At 38.8% G+C, this 14,136-nt stretch overlaps 1 protein-coding gene across 2 annotated transcripts in view; it reads right to left on the reverse strand.

The window, feature by feature from the left end:
• Positions 1 to 3,837: 3,837 nt before the first annotated feature.
• The window catches only part of tspan4a (tetraspanin 4a), a 43,580-nt gene continuing 33,281 nt past the window's right edge, over positions 3,838 to 14,136 (reverse strand). For both annotated transcript variants that reach the window (XM_047042190.1, XM_047042188.1), the window contains 5 exons: positions 12,669 to 12,743; positions 6,686 to 6,787; positions 5,581 to 5,712; positions 4,440 to 4,523; positions 3,838 to 4,255 (listed from right to left, as the gene is read on the reverse strand). In XM_047042190.1, the coding sequence (XP_046898146.1) occupies positions 4,187 to 4,255; positions 4,440 to 4,523; positions 5,581 to 5,712; positions 6,686 to 6,787; positions 12,669 to 12,743 (462 nt within the window). In that variant the 3' untranslated portion in view covers positions 3,838 to 4,186. The remainder of the gene's footprint in view (positions 4,256 to 4,439; positions 4,524 to 5,580; positions 5,713 to 6,685; positions 6,788 to 12,668; positions 12,744 to 14,136) is intronic.

Here is a 14,136-nt window from a genome sequence, read left to right on the forward strand (position 1 = left end):
TATTGGTTGTTTCAGATATAGAAATGTTTGAAGTTTCCATTGCCGACCTATCAAAAGCACGTAGGCTATCTAACATTTTAGGACGAGGCAAGTGTATTGTCAAATCAATCGAGGGTATATAACGGTTTGGCTAATCTGCAGTCAGTGTATAACAAAACAAAGTTTATTTGATGAAGTAAACACTACTTGGGAAGATCACAGTTCTGATTTAGGCCTACTGCTTGTCAGTCTTGTAATTATATAATTCCAAATTATGGAATTATATAATAATAAATGTAATAGGCTACTGCTGGACTATTTGAACACGCAAAGTCTATCTAGGTTACAGTGAAGAGTTTATGTTTAATGTATAATAAAGTAAAGACTGAAGATGACTCGAAGCTGAATCAAGGCACCTTGAATGTGAATTGTAATAGAAATGTATTATTCAAAATTCCGAATAGGAATTTCTTGCTACGTTTAAGGTTAAGTTTGCAAAGAAATCTTTATTATGTAAAAAAATAAAATAATGCAATATCCATACACAAACGTCAAGGTGAACTGTGCCACAGTAGCCTATAGTGGATTGTACGGTGGCCCTGAAGTGCAAAACACAACGGCAAATAGGAAAACACAACGGCAAATAGAAAAGCACAACGGCGAATTGAAAAACACAACGGCAAAGACCAATTATCTATGGAAGCAAATTGTGACCAAAATTCAAATGAAAATGCATTTCCAGAAATGCATTTTCATTTTAAGAATGTGGCTGCATTTTTTGACTCATAAATGAAATTAGTAATCAATCACCCTATTTGCATTTTAATTTTCTTCCTTAAGACTGCTCATTCTTTCACTTAATTAAAATGAAAACGAAAAAGACATTTGAAATTTAATTTTCAAAATATGCCCCAGCAAATAGATACCAAAATTCAATTTGAAATGTAAAATTTGAAAATGAAAATGCATTTCCAGGAATGAATTTTCATTTTAAGAACGTGGCTGCAAAATCGTGACCACAATTCAAATGAAAATGCATTTCCAGAAATGCATTTTCATTTTCAAGAACGTGGCTGCAAAATCGTGACCACAATTCAAATTCAAATGCATTACCAGAAATGCATTTTCATTTTCAGAACGTGGCTGCAAAATCGTGACCACAATTCAAATTCAAATGCATTTCCAGAAATGCATTTTCATTTTAAGAATGTGGCTGCATTATTTGACTCATAAATAAAATTAGTAATCAATCATCCTATTTGCATTTGCATTTTCTTCATCAAGACTGCACATGTTATGCCATAATCAAAAAAAAACAGAGCGGACATTGCATTTTCATTTTCATGTTCTGCCCGCAAAGAACTGCCCATAATTCGAAAACGAAAATGCATTCTGAGCGGCGCAGTAGAGTGACGTCAGTAGCCGTTCTTCTTCAGCTCCCTGCTGACCGAGCTACCCATCTTGTTCGGTAGGGTGCGGTGTGCACATACGCATTGCATTACATGGCAAATGTGCCGGGAAATTGATTGAATTGCCGGGTCTTTAGAGGACGCATCACAGATCATGGCGCTCCCTCAAATTGTGCAGACACTGATATAATTAGCTGAGCTGGTAGAAACTAATAAATATCTGAGTCTGATGCCCGTGACCGAGTAGAACAAGTCACAGAGAGCTTGGCTGCATACTCTGCCGTCACAGACGTACACATTAATGAGGTTGCCATAGTAAACCTCTCTTCAGTCCTGGAACGGCTGGATGCTGTGGAGCCTCAAATGGGACGGGGACGACCAACCATCCACATCCCGTTCGAGTCCATCGAAAACTATTTGAATTGAATTTTGGTCACGATTTGCTTCCATAATTATCACCCTACGTCTCACAACTGTCAAGCAGGCTCAACTGCGCATGTCAGTTGCAAAAGACGAACTTCTCCCCGGTCTATTACACTTGGGCTGTGTCTACTACCGCGCACTTTATGAAGTACACCGCAATACAATTCCCTGCAAAACAGTGCACTTACATATTCAGTGCACTCTGTCGCTGATAAGTAATAAACGGAACACTTACGTTAAACACTTGGTGGAAGTGACGGACGCAAATCTGCTCGCCACACCCGCAAAACCTGCCAAAATAAACGCGCTTTTCCACTCAAGTGGAAAAAACTGCCGAAAGGGCTCCTCCTTTCCCGCTACGTAGCCAAGATGGCGCCCGTTTAGGGCGAGTAGTGTCCATCGTTGTACACTGTTTTTTTGGACCGTTTGCGGTGCACCATCCGGGTACTTTCAGTGCACTGAATTCTTCTGGTTTTGTGAGTGAAGCGCCCTAAGCACTGAAAGTCAGTGCTCGAAGTACACAAGTGCGCGGTAGTAGACACAGCTTTGGAGTGTCGATCAGGTCATCATATATCTCTGGCCACTGGATTGCAGGGCTTGATATAAACTTTTTGAGGCTCTTGGCCTTTGGACCAATACATTTACGTTTCACTTATCTATGCACAAAAGTCACTTGAGCCCGATACCCTTAAATAGCCTGACCAAGTGATCGATCGGGCAAAACTAGCCTGGCTAACGGAGGTCGCTTTCTCCGGCAAATGACGAATGAAACAGACTCGGTTAAAGAAATCCAAGATGCTGGCTATCTTCATCAGGCTTGTGTCTACATTAGGCAGTCCTCCCTGACGTTTTTCGTGTATAATGGAGTGAAATACAACATTGTGCACACTGCCAGTGAGCGAGTCTGACTGAGGCTAACATCAAAACAGTGTAACGGGGACAGTCTCACTCAGATTGCCAGTTTAAACAAATCAGAAAAATAATCGGACCAGCTGGCTAAAAGCACAATTCGCATGTATCTTGAAAGCTGCCCTGTTCAACTTTTTTGATGTAAAATTGACTGTAAAACTGTAAAATTATGAACTTTGTGACATGACGTGAAGACATGGTTACTCGACTATGTGGTCTGTACCGGGCGACATTCTCACTCAAATTTCAAGACTTTCGTGACCCAAATCAAAATTCTGATGCGATAGATCAATGGGTAATCGCTTTTTCTCTTGAAGGCTGTCCTCCTCGACCTTTTTGGTCTTTTTAAATCGAACTATTTGTATTATCCGTGTGGTCCTTTTGCCATTTAAAATGCTATCCTTTCTTGGTTTTCTGCAACCACGTCGCGCGCGCATCCCGAATGTTTACAAATAAATAGTTGGTCTATTCGAGATTAGTCCACTCGCAGATTTTGCAAGTGTAGTCGAAAGATATACAGCTACAACCTATTCTATTTCTAGCTCTGCTTCGCAATATGGCTGCCTATTGTTATAGGTTAATCATGTAATACATGAATGTTAATAAGGTATGAGACATAAACATGATGCAACACACCAGTAACCAATTGATAATATGTGTTAGTAGGCTATACCGAAAATGTCAGTAAATCGAGATGGTGCTGCTGTCTGTCCCGTCGAAAACCAATCAAACAGGTGCTGTTCATGTTTTTCACAGCTCCTTCCTGTTAAAAGACAGACAGTCCGTTTTGTCCAATCAGGAGGGTCCGACTTCTGCTGGAGGCCCTACCTTTTCCGTCAGAAGTTAATGTTGTTGTGTTTTCCTATTTGCCGTTGTGTTTTCCTATTTGACGTTGTGTTTTTCTATTTGCCGTTGTGTTTTCCTATTCGCCGTTGTGTTTCCTATTTGCCGTTGTGTTTTGCATTTCAGGGCCACCGTAGTACGGGCTATATTCATTTCTCATGAACAGAGTTATACTCAGGCAAGATTCTTGTTATGAGCCAAAACATTTAATCAACACCACACCTGTCAGAACCATGCACACATACTTGCATGGTGCTTAGCTTCCTTTTTTTAAACACTTACATCATAACGTTTTCAGAATAAATAAAAATTAATATATCTTTAAGAAAAAGAATCACATTTCTATATATGTTCGTAATCCTGTATGTTGATCACAAAACTGAATGTACAATCTTACATAGAGTAGCCTACTGTATACCTCAGCCCAATAATTAAATTGACTTAGTGTTGCTGCGTAACATTTACAGAAATGTTGTGGACTGTAACATAAGGGTAGGTCGGCAAGGCAACAAATTGAGTGTCACAGAGTAGACAAGGGTCGGAAAAAAAGCAGTCTTTGGAAGGAAAAGGGTAGGTCTATATCCCACCTTGAGATCAATCCAATTCTCTTTTACGACCAGGTTTTAGGCATAGAAGGTTTCCACTTTCACAGCCTGGCAGAACATGGTCATTGAGAACACCAAGCCAAGAATCTGTAGAGATGAAACAGAGATTACATTAGAGACAAATAATCCATGTAATGGACATCAAATCACCCATCACTTCTGCTGTTGAACCTTCTTGATTTGAATGTAGCTGCTGTTTTACTCTTGTTTTGAATGTAGCTGCTGTATTAGTCGTTTTGAATGTAGCTGCTGTATTATTCTTGTTATGTACCTGAGTGAGAGCAGTACACAGAGCAAATATCCAAAGTGCCACCAGGTTTTCATTTAGCCAATCCTTCACTCGCTCATAACATGGCTGCAAGATACAGAAAAGAATACATTAGAATATAGATACAATTCAATATATTACCTTCACTTCAAATAAACACAAGGTTTTAAAGTATTCAAGTGATTCAATAATGATTCGGTTATATGGGTAGTTTGATTCTACAATGATCACAAAAGTACAATTATAATCAACATTTTGAACACTGGCTTAGCTGAATGTTCTACTAATTAAACCAGTGAAGTCTGTTGTATGAAAACCTCAATATTTTAATATCTATACTTTAAAAAAAAAATTTGTATCTAAGAAGAAGGCCCTTGACTAGGATTTCTTTATTTCATCCACGGTAAAGTGTCTTCTCCTCCCCCTTGTCTATGTTTGCACTAACGATTAGGAGTAACTTGCACACAGTACTACAGAAGTGTGTTGGGACATCATTTAGACAAGAAAGCAAGCTTAATTTTTCATGGTCAGAAGTGAATTTCAAGCCCCTCCACTGAGGCCCTCTGTCGCCAAACGGTTTACTGAACATCCCAAATTATTAATGACCTTAATTGAACTTCCATAGACCGTTGTACATCATGAAAGAAGGATTATTATTAATGAGATGATAAAATTGAATATATAGATATTTCTCTTGATCTCCTGTTAAAAGAGAATACATTTCCTGAGAAGCAAAAATGTTGTGATATGTGGTGTTGCCATAGAAAGTAATGTGAGTGTCAAAATATGACCTGGAGAAATGTATTTAGCTTTGACATCCAGGTTCCAAAAGACAGAACCAAAGCTTGTAAACACTTGATATCTGCCCAGTTTTTCCAGTTTTTGCTGAGGAGAAATGTAGACAGATATTGAAGTATTTCAAGGACTCACGGCCTTAGAAAAGCATTTCACTATTTCTCACCAAATGAATAGGGTTTAATTCACTTGCTCCCCCACCCCCTACTGTTGCCATGATTCTGACACAGAACCAAATATGAAAAACAGAAACAGTTGGCCCAAAAATGTTTCCATAGCTCTATGCTGTGCTGCAAAAAAAGCATTTTTCAATTAGTTTGTTAGTCTGTCTGTGTGTATGTGTACGTACTGCAGTCCACCAGGTCCCTGGGTTATCCAGACCACAGTTGTCACTGTACTCCAAGCAGCAGGAGTCTGGCACACGTGTGGCATTATATACCTCAAACCAATCCGTATGATTGGTTACACCACAACACCGGAACTGCAAAACAGATAGATACAACATCAAAGGAGTACAAAGGATTTATTTTTTATGCTAGAAATGTCACACACAATCTCTCTCTTAGTCTGGGGTTCATTAACTTACACTGACAGTGATTGTTCAGGTGAGTTTATCAGCACAGTTACTCAAGCAAATAACATATACTGTCCCAGAGTCCGTGCACTCACAACCGCACCAACTGTTTCTCTCCATTTGTTTTATTTTCTCTCCATCTTTGTTTTCTATCTTTTTTTCTCTCTATCTCTCTCTCATATACACATTCCTCTATCCCATCACAGTCCTTTATTACAAGTAACAACCAGTCATCACAATCTCCATGTGATGTAAAAGTAGTCCACTCTATCATAAAAAACCCCACAGCATGGAATCAGCGTTTGATGTTTTCCAACAACTTTCACCACAACCGTGAAAGTTACGTTCCATTTCCTAAATCCAAATATCTTTCCTCACCTTGTGTTTACTTTGGTGTGGTGATTTCTGACTATGAATAATACAAATGGAAAAGCAAAATCAAAGTGAAGCTGTAAACAAACTCAGATCACTCTTTCGGCAGCTTTTGGTAACCTATTTTAAGACCCAAGGCTTCACACTAAATCAGATTATATTGCATCGCTTTAAGTCCACTCGGTGGTAGAAGTAAACATGTAATTTGACCATTTTCTAACAATACATTTGTATGCCACTTTTTTCATAGCCCAAGTTTTCTTTATTTACCAATTGTAATAATTTACCACCAGGGGGCACTTTAAGTAGCACAAGTGGCATGATCATGTGTGCAAGCATGATTACATCAGTAAAATTATTTTTCACACATTTAAAGACAGGGCCTGAAAACTATCCAGTCTGACCTTCTCTTTGAATGTGGATGTATGATTTGAGAGGGGCCTAAGGAAAAATGACATGAGGCTGGGCTTTTGAGAGGTAAAACCTAGCCTGTCTACAGGCAACTTACATCCGTTTGTACAATCATCCAGGCATTCGTCAAGCCCACGTTCCCCTCGGTGCCAAAAAGATGGAGCCCTCTCTTCAGATCCCTCTGGGCATAGTGGTCAATCTGAACAAGGCAGACAGGGAGAGAGGAATCAAAGAAAATATGTACATTAAAGGTTTGTGTTATACAAACCCCTCAGGGGCTACTTTTTGCTCCTTCACATCTTGGCCCAGTTTGAGGATAAACTGTACAGTATTAGTCTCGGTAGTGATAAAACATTTTTTTTTATACAACCTTCCTTCTGTTCTTCCTTTCTTAAACACGTTTGTGCAAGTGCCAGATTTAATCTAAGATTTAATCTAAGATTTAACTTAATGATGGTGCTCAAGGGAACTAGAGCAGTATGGATTGTCATGAGTTTCCAGTTGAGACTTGTCTCTATTTGAACTACATTTCATTTGGAGTGCAATTAGACACATACATGGATGTGCAGAGGTATTGATGAGGTTAACAAACATGAAATAGAATGGTAAACTATCACATGTAGGACATTTGTAATGACATATTGACAAATGACCATAACTGATAACCTTTATTGAACCAACTATAAAAAAAATATTATTTTAAAAACGGTGTCAAAGAAAAAGAAAGAGCCTTTCTTCCCCTCTCTCTCTCTCTCTCTCTCTCTCTCTCTCTCTCTCTCTCTCTCTCTCTCTCTCTCTCTCTCTTTCACACACACACACACGTACACACACACACACTAATGTGCGCCGTTTAACTTTACTCACACATTGGCAATGTCAACAACACATCGATCTCAATGATCTCCATTGACTAAGAATCCTATTCTCAACACTGGGACTGGATAATGTAGTTCAGTAGAATCTCAACCCAGAGGAGGAACTATGCCTGTCAACCCTGCTGTCAGCCTCCCTCTCCCCTCCTTGTTCAATTTGTCTACAGACCATTCTGTTTTGGACCCTAGGGCAGGGAACTACAGCACTTGGCTAGTTTGCCTTTAGAGTTGATCTGGTTGTTTTCCAGATTCAGTGCATCTGGGTACAATTATGTGAAAGGTAATTTGGTTATTTCCAATCCCTACATTACATTTGCTAACTAAATAAAACTGGAATCACACAAATGTTTTGAAGTACCATTTTTTAAATAATATTGAAAACAACATATTAAGCAGACTATTATTAGACAAATAACCCAGTAATCCTTTTTACAACTTTAGACACCACAAATCTCTGAAAGCTTTAGTTCCCCTGTCTACAGCATTTTGTCCTTCGCAACTGCAGTGGCCCTCAAATACAGCAGGTAACATGAGAATGAACAATCAATTATTCAGAATGAGAGAAGGGTATATAGAGAGGAGGGATTTTAAGAGAGAGTTCTAAGGGGTGAGATGGATAGAATGAAAGAGAGGGAGAGAGTGCACACAAGGGAGATGAGGAGAAGAGATGGTACAACACAGAAGAGATTAAAACAAACCTAGGTGAATAATTCACACCTATGTGGAAACTGCTGCCATCTAAAAGTACACCAAATAATGTACATTAAGGAGACCTTATCCCTGATTAAAAAGCATTGCACGAAAATCTTGGCATAAAGGGAGGAGAAGGAGCTAGCGGAAATAACTATCACTCTGGCTAAGAGTGTCTGCTAAATGACTAAAATGTACTAAAGAAGGAAGACAAAATTAAAAGAGAAGCGTCAATTCAGCTACCCACATGTAATGTTTCCATGTATTTGATCATAAATGGGAAGAAAGACAAGGACAGAGATTAGTTACACGGGAGAAAAAAAAAATACTGAGGACAAAGAGAACACATACCTTTGGATGACCCTTTTGAGCACATATTTTAATTAGCCCAGATACAGCTAACACGCCATAAACATGTCTTCATAAGTCAACTATCCAGGCTCTTTTGGCAATAGTTTTTCCATCTGCTGTGGAATTGTTTTATAAACCTTAACCATTTTAAGACAATTATTTGAATACTTTAATTTGATCAATTATCCTTGTCCTTGTTTGTTGTCCCATACATACATAACATGTTTGCTTTTGTTGAATCAAAATACTATTTGAGTCCTTGTAACCGAATCTAAAACTAAACCAATAATTTAGAACATTTTATGATATTGAGAAAAAAACTATTGTTTTATTTACTTTTTGCAACACAGGAAATATGAACAATAGCCAAAGACCCAAATAGGCCCAAAATTGCTCACATTCTTATCTTCGCTTTGTGTAAAATTACTCCCCGTGAGAGTAGTCAAAATAGGGGCCCTTTGTGTTGCATTTCTTCCTATATTCAAATGCATTCATATTTATTCATAGTTATTCATAGGAATCCTTACACATGCGTTTCCTGTCTGCGATTTTCCCATCATGGTTTTGCTTTACCTGATTGTTCTTTTATGTTGTGATCTCAACATGATTGTGACATTGAATCGTAACACTCAGATAATTGTTTAACCTTTTGTTAATTAACTTTAAATAGCTTTCATTACACAAAAAAAAATGCTTAATTAATGACAAAAGTACAAAAACAATCAAACATGCAGCCTGTATTAGGAACATTCAGATTATTGTCACATTGATGTCAGTTTTATATAATGGGCATAGCGATGTGATTCGTAGGACATTTTACCATCACCAATCAGATAGTTCTATGCCATAAAATAGAAACAATGTAATCAGGCACGGGTAAGACAACCCTGATATCATTGGTTGTCCCAAATTTCAGTAAAAAAGTTTCTGAGGTTAAACAAATGGGGCGGTTGATGCCAAATCAGATTAAAGGGAGCAGAGCGATGTAGAGTAGGTTGGAGATGAATTAAATTGTGATATTACTACTTTTCTGTTGTGCATAACTTATAAATGTATAATCACCTCACATCCAATGAACATTTTTCAATTATTTTCCACAGTTTCATGGGAAACTATGCTGATTGTCACAAGACAAACAACTCAGTCTCCAATCTAGTCGAAGTCATGAAGGCCAATTTTTACTTCAATGCCCAATTTTAAAATTATGATTGAAAGGGAAACAAGAGGGATGGGGTGGTGGTGTACAACCTGTCACTCACTATTGTGTAGTACTCAACTGGGTGATGCTTGGCTGACCATAACAGGTGTAGAAGCCATCTTAGATAGAAAACCTTACAGAGAAGGGATAAGATATGACAGAAATCCTATTTGTTGTAACCATATGCCACTTAAAAGACAGAAGGGAACAGTCTGGGAGACAAGGTTGTCATTTAGACACAGCTCCCATCCACAGCTCAATCGTTACACTGGTAACCATTTTGTTACATCGCTATGACCTCACCTTCACCTATTTATTAGGACCCGTCCATCTGCAGAGGGAAGAGAGGTCAGGTGTCTTGATTGACAGTCCCTGCATCCAACCAGACATTGAAAATGCTCACGGTAATATAGTACATTGGTCTCAATGGTAGCCTTGTACCTTCAGAGGCCTTATTTGGAGAATACAAATTGACAATAGATCCACTTACACCTAACAATGCAATACACTATGATTGTGTTATACTCCTCATATACAGGCTATGTTGGAGGGTTGTGTGAAAGCAATAAAGACAGACAGTATCCCATTAACAAAACACACTCATCCCAAGGCATGGTGGGTGGCTGAGGAGTCAGAATAAAAAATAAAAATACATGTCCACATTACAGTCATTTAACTTTACTTCTTTTCTTAACTTGATTAGATTTTAGTGATTAGATTTTGAGAACTTTAATATATAAATACAATTTAAAAAGTTCTGAACGAAACAAAGAGTTGATTACAGTCACAGGAAAGTAGGTCTTGATGTGTAGGCTTGATGTGTTACTGAAACAGTGAAAGTGCTTTTATAGTTTGAATACACCTCTTTTTACTTAGTTTTACTGACAACTTCCTTTTTATTTAGTAATATCAAATACCATACTGTGTTCCCTATGAAAACATGACCCCAGCATGTTAAATAGAAAATAGATGTTTCCACACTCTGAGTACCTCAGGGAGAAAAAAACTCCTTTATGGTCTATTAGAGTGCAACAGATTGTGAGCCTGAAGCCTCTGGTAGTATTACTGTAATCAATGCCAGGCCAATGCCCAGAACTGGAGTGGGGTTAGTGTAGATGGAGATGGCACAGACACAGCTGTACGACTGGCACAGAGGGTTAACCGCTGGCTCTTTGAGTGTATGTATGTATGTTTGATGTATGTATGTATGTATGTATGTATGTATGTATGTATGTATGTATGTATGTATGTATGTGTGTGTGTGTGTGTGTGTGTGTGTGTGTGTGTGTGTGTGTGTGTGTGTGTGTGTGTGTGTGTGTGTGCACTTGTATGTGTCTGTATGTGTGTGCATGCTTGTGTGAGTGTGCATGCATGTGTGTGCTTGTGACATGAGACAGCTGGTGGAAATCCAGACCAATAGTGGAGGCGAAGCAGTGTAGTAAACCAAGGCTACAAGACTAATAATATTGTAAGAGCCGGATCTTACCTTAAATAAGCCTAAGGATAGAATTACCATTCCTAAATCGTGACCATCAGTTGGGGAGTTGGGGGGTGGCAAGGGGGGTGGCGGGGTAATGGGTGTAAAGATGAAACTGATTTACAACTCTTTTTTGGAAGTAAAAGGTAGTGATTCAGTTTAATGATGTCCTTTTGTGTTTTTAAAACCTGCACATCCTAATGTGGAAAAAGAACTCCCTTCCAAAGTACTGTTCACAAGTGTTAAGGTACAAAGGTGCCCATTCTTTTGGTCAGACTAGCACCCACACTTGAAATTAAGCGGATAACGATCTGAATCCAGTCCAGTATAAATTAAACAAGCTTCCACAAATGTCAAAATAGAACATGAAGAACACACACTTTAGGCATTGGCACTGTATCTCTCTGATGAGTGAGAGTGCTCTGGTTTGAAAGATCACTATTGGTCTTCCCATCAAGCAGTTCCTGCATGTCAACCAGACTTGCTAATTTACCCTTTTCTGAAAACAAGTCTTTCTACTTTCTTCTTTTTCATTTTCTAATCAATGTGCTCAATAAGAGCAGATTGAGTTGTAACTGAATAATTCTGAAAGTGTGTGTGTTTGTAGATGTTGGGGGGGGGGGGGATTGTCCCACGCAATTCATTGGAACACAGACCCAGGGAGGCACTGAGTCCTCAGTGTTGATGACATTCATAGCAGTGAAAGAGAACTGAGTCTATTGGCTGGGAGCCCAGGAGACAGGGCCAATTCAGCAACAGTCATAGGATTACACACCAAGACACAGACTGCAAAGGAAATACAGAATGGATTGCTGCTTCCAATTGAGGCTGCATGCATATTACATAATGCCAGATAAAAGACAACACAAGGTACAATGCTACGGTGTCAAAGAGAATACACTAAACAAGGATGGGGGAGTTATCAAACATAGAGGCTTGGTATTTTCAAAGAGAGACATGGCTATACAAACACTGGCAGACTTGGCCTCAGACCTTGGGGAACAAAAAAATCCCAATTCATGCATAATGGAGCATGTGGTCAATACATTAGAGGACAACTTGTCATGGGAGCTAAAGATGGATACAATTTGCAATGCCATGAGTTGTATTATTAATCTCTTGAAAAATGCTCTGATGCACAAAAATTACATATTAATGTTGAAAAGGCAGCACTTTGTTGTTTTCAACTTGACTTGTTTATTTCACAGGGAAAACATTTAAAGCACATTTTCAACCCATATTTTCACAAAAATAACTTGGATGGGAGGCATGGTCAATATTTTTTATTCAAACCACACACCCAGCAAAATGTGTTGAAGGAGGACTACTAACCATCTAAAATTGCAATTCTTTTGAATTTCTAGAACGTCAACTTTCTTTGTAAAATAACATAAAATGCTTCCATCCTATTTTTCTATATTGAATGAAAAGATGTATTTATTATCAAAAATAAACAGTATGGTGATGGAATTGTGATTAGCAATAAACATACCTGATCTTGGTAGATAAAGAAGAGCATGATGGATAGTATCTCCAGGAAGAAGATGAGGACAAGAAGGATGAAGAACTGTGGGGAAAGGGAGACAGAGAGAACAAAGTATTTATGGGTGCAATTTATCAGGAGCGAAGGAGGTGAGCTCCTCTATGGTGACAACACCTGTCTGTGAAGAATGAATACTAACGCAGCAGCATAGAAGAGAGACAGACAGCTGGAGAAGCCCACGGTGTCAGAAGAGAGTGTTGCTGTAAGACGAGAGATCCTAAACCCTTACATCCCTCAATTTTGGTGTTTATGATTGACAGCCCAGAGAGAGCATGGATGTATAACCATCCTTCCAAGTTAGGCTGGTTGGAGTGGAACAATAGAATATCTACTTTTGGGCTCTATCATGTCTCCCGACAACACACACATACACACACCCATCCTGACAACCCATGTGAGCAATTGAGACAGTTAGCTGACTAATCCATCAAGCACCCTGCGAAAACTACATCTCACCCCTCACACAAGGGAGCACCTGTCCTCTTCACTGTCATTGAACAGCGGTAGCAAAAGGAGCGAGTGAGAGAAAGTGAAATGTGAAGGAAGATAGAGGGAATCGTAGCTCTAGAGGCCTGACGGCAATAAGACCAATAAACAGAAAGAGAAGGAGAGTGACAAAGAAGAAGGAAGGTGGTCAGTGTTGGTTGCTGCATTACCACCAAATCCTTCTCATTTTGTGAGAGCTATCCAGAAATGTGATTTGTGAATTGTCCGTGATACAGGCGTCAGGATGCGGTGGTACAGTCTATTTGCCCTCAAGGCCTCTCAGCAGCCACACCGCTTGAAGGCTAGACAAGGCATTAGTCATCAACAATAGGAAGGTATGAAACATCTCATTGTGAGCCACACAGTCCTTCATTCTTCTGTCCTCAATTCAAAGATCTGTCCCCACTGTTTCTTGATTTGTGCCTGAGTTTTTAGATATGCTTTGCAGTTATGCAACCATGTTGAAAAACATGTAAAGTAAAAATGAAATACTGTGGAGGGGGATAGACACAGAGAAACAATTGCGGTCAAACCTATATTTAATTTACACACTTTCCTTCTAGATTTGATGTTAAACTTTTGGGTTGTTGTGCGTGTGCACCCTGTTGTGACCTTTTACTAATCCGTCAGCTCATTATTATGTCAATGACACCTGAAATCATAGGATTTGTCTCTTAACTATTGAAGCGCAACATATACGGCTAGGGACAAAAAATAAATAAATGTATGGAATAAAAGAATAAAAGATGCAAATCGCCTCTTGGGAAGTTAATGTGAGTCAATTTAGTAAACTTATTAAGAAAAATAAAAAAATTAATTGACCGATCATGAGAAGACTTAAGCACTTCCTGTTTTGCCTCAGGCAATAAATATATCTCAAGATATTTCAGCTGTACAATCATGGTCATGGCAAACTTAATGGAAATCCTAG

The sequence above is a fragment of the Hypomesus transpacificus genome, chromosome 19 (assembly GCF_021917145.1).
Source record: "Hypomesus transpacificus isolate Combined female chromosome 19, fHypTra1, whole genome shotgun sequence".
Classification (NCBI taxonomy): Eukaryota; Metazoa; Chordata; class Actinopteri; order Osmeriformes; family Osmeridae; genus Hypomesus; species Hypomesus transpacificus.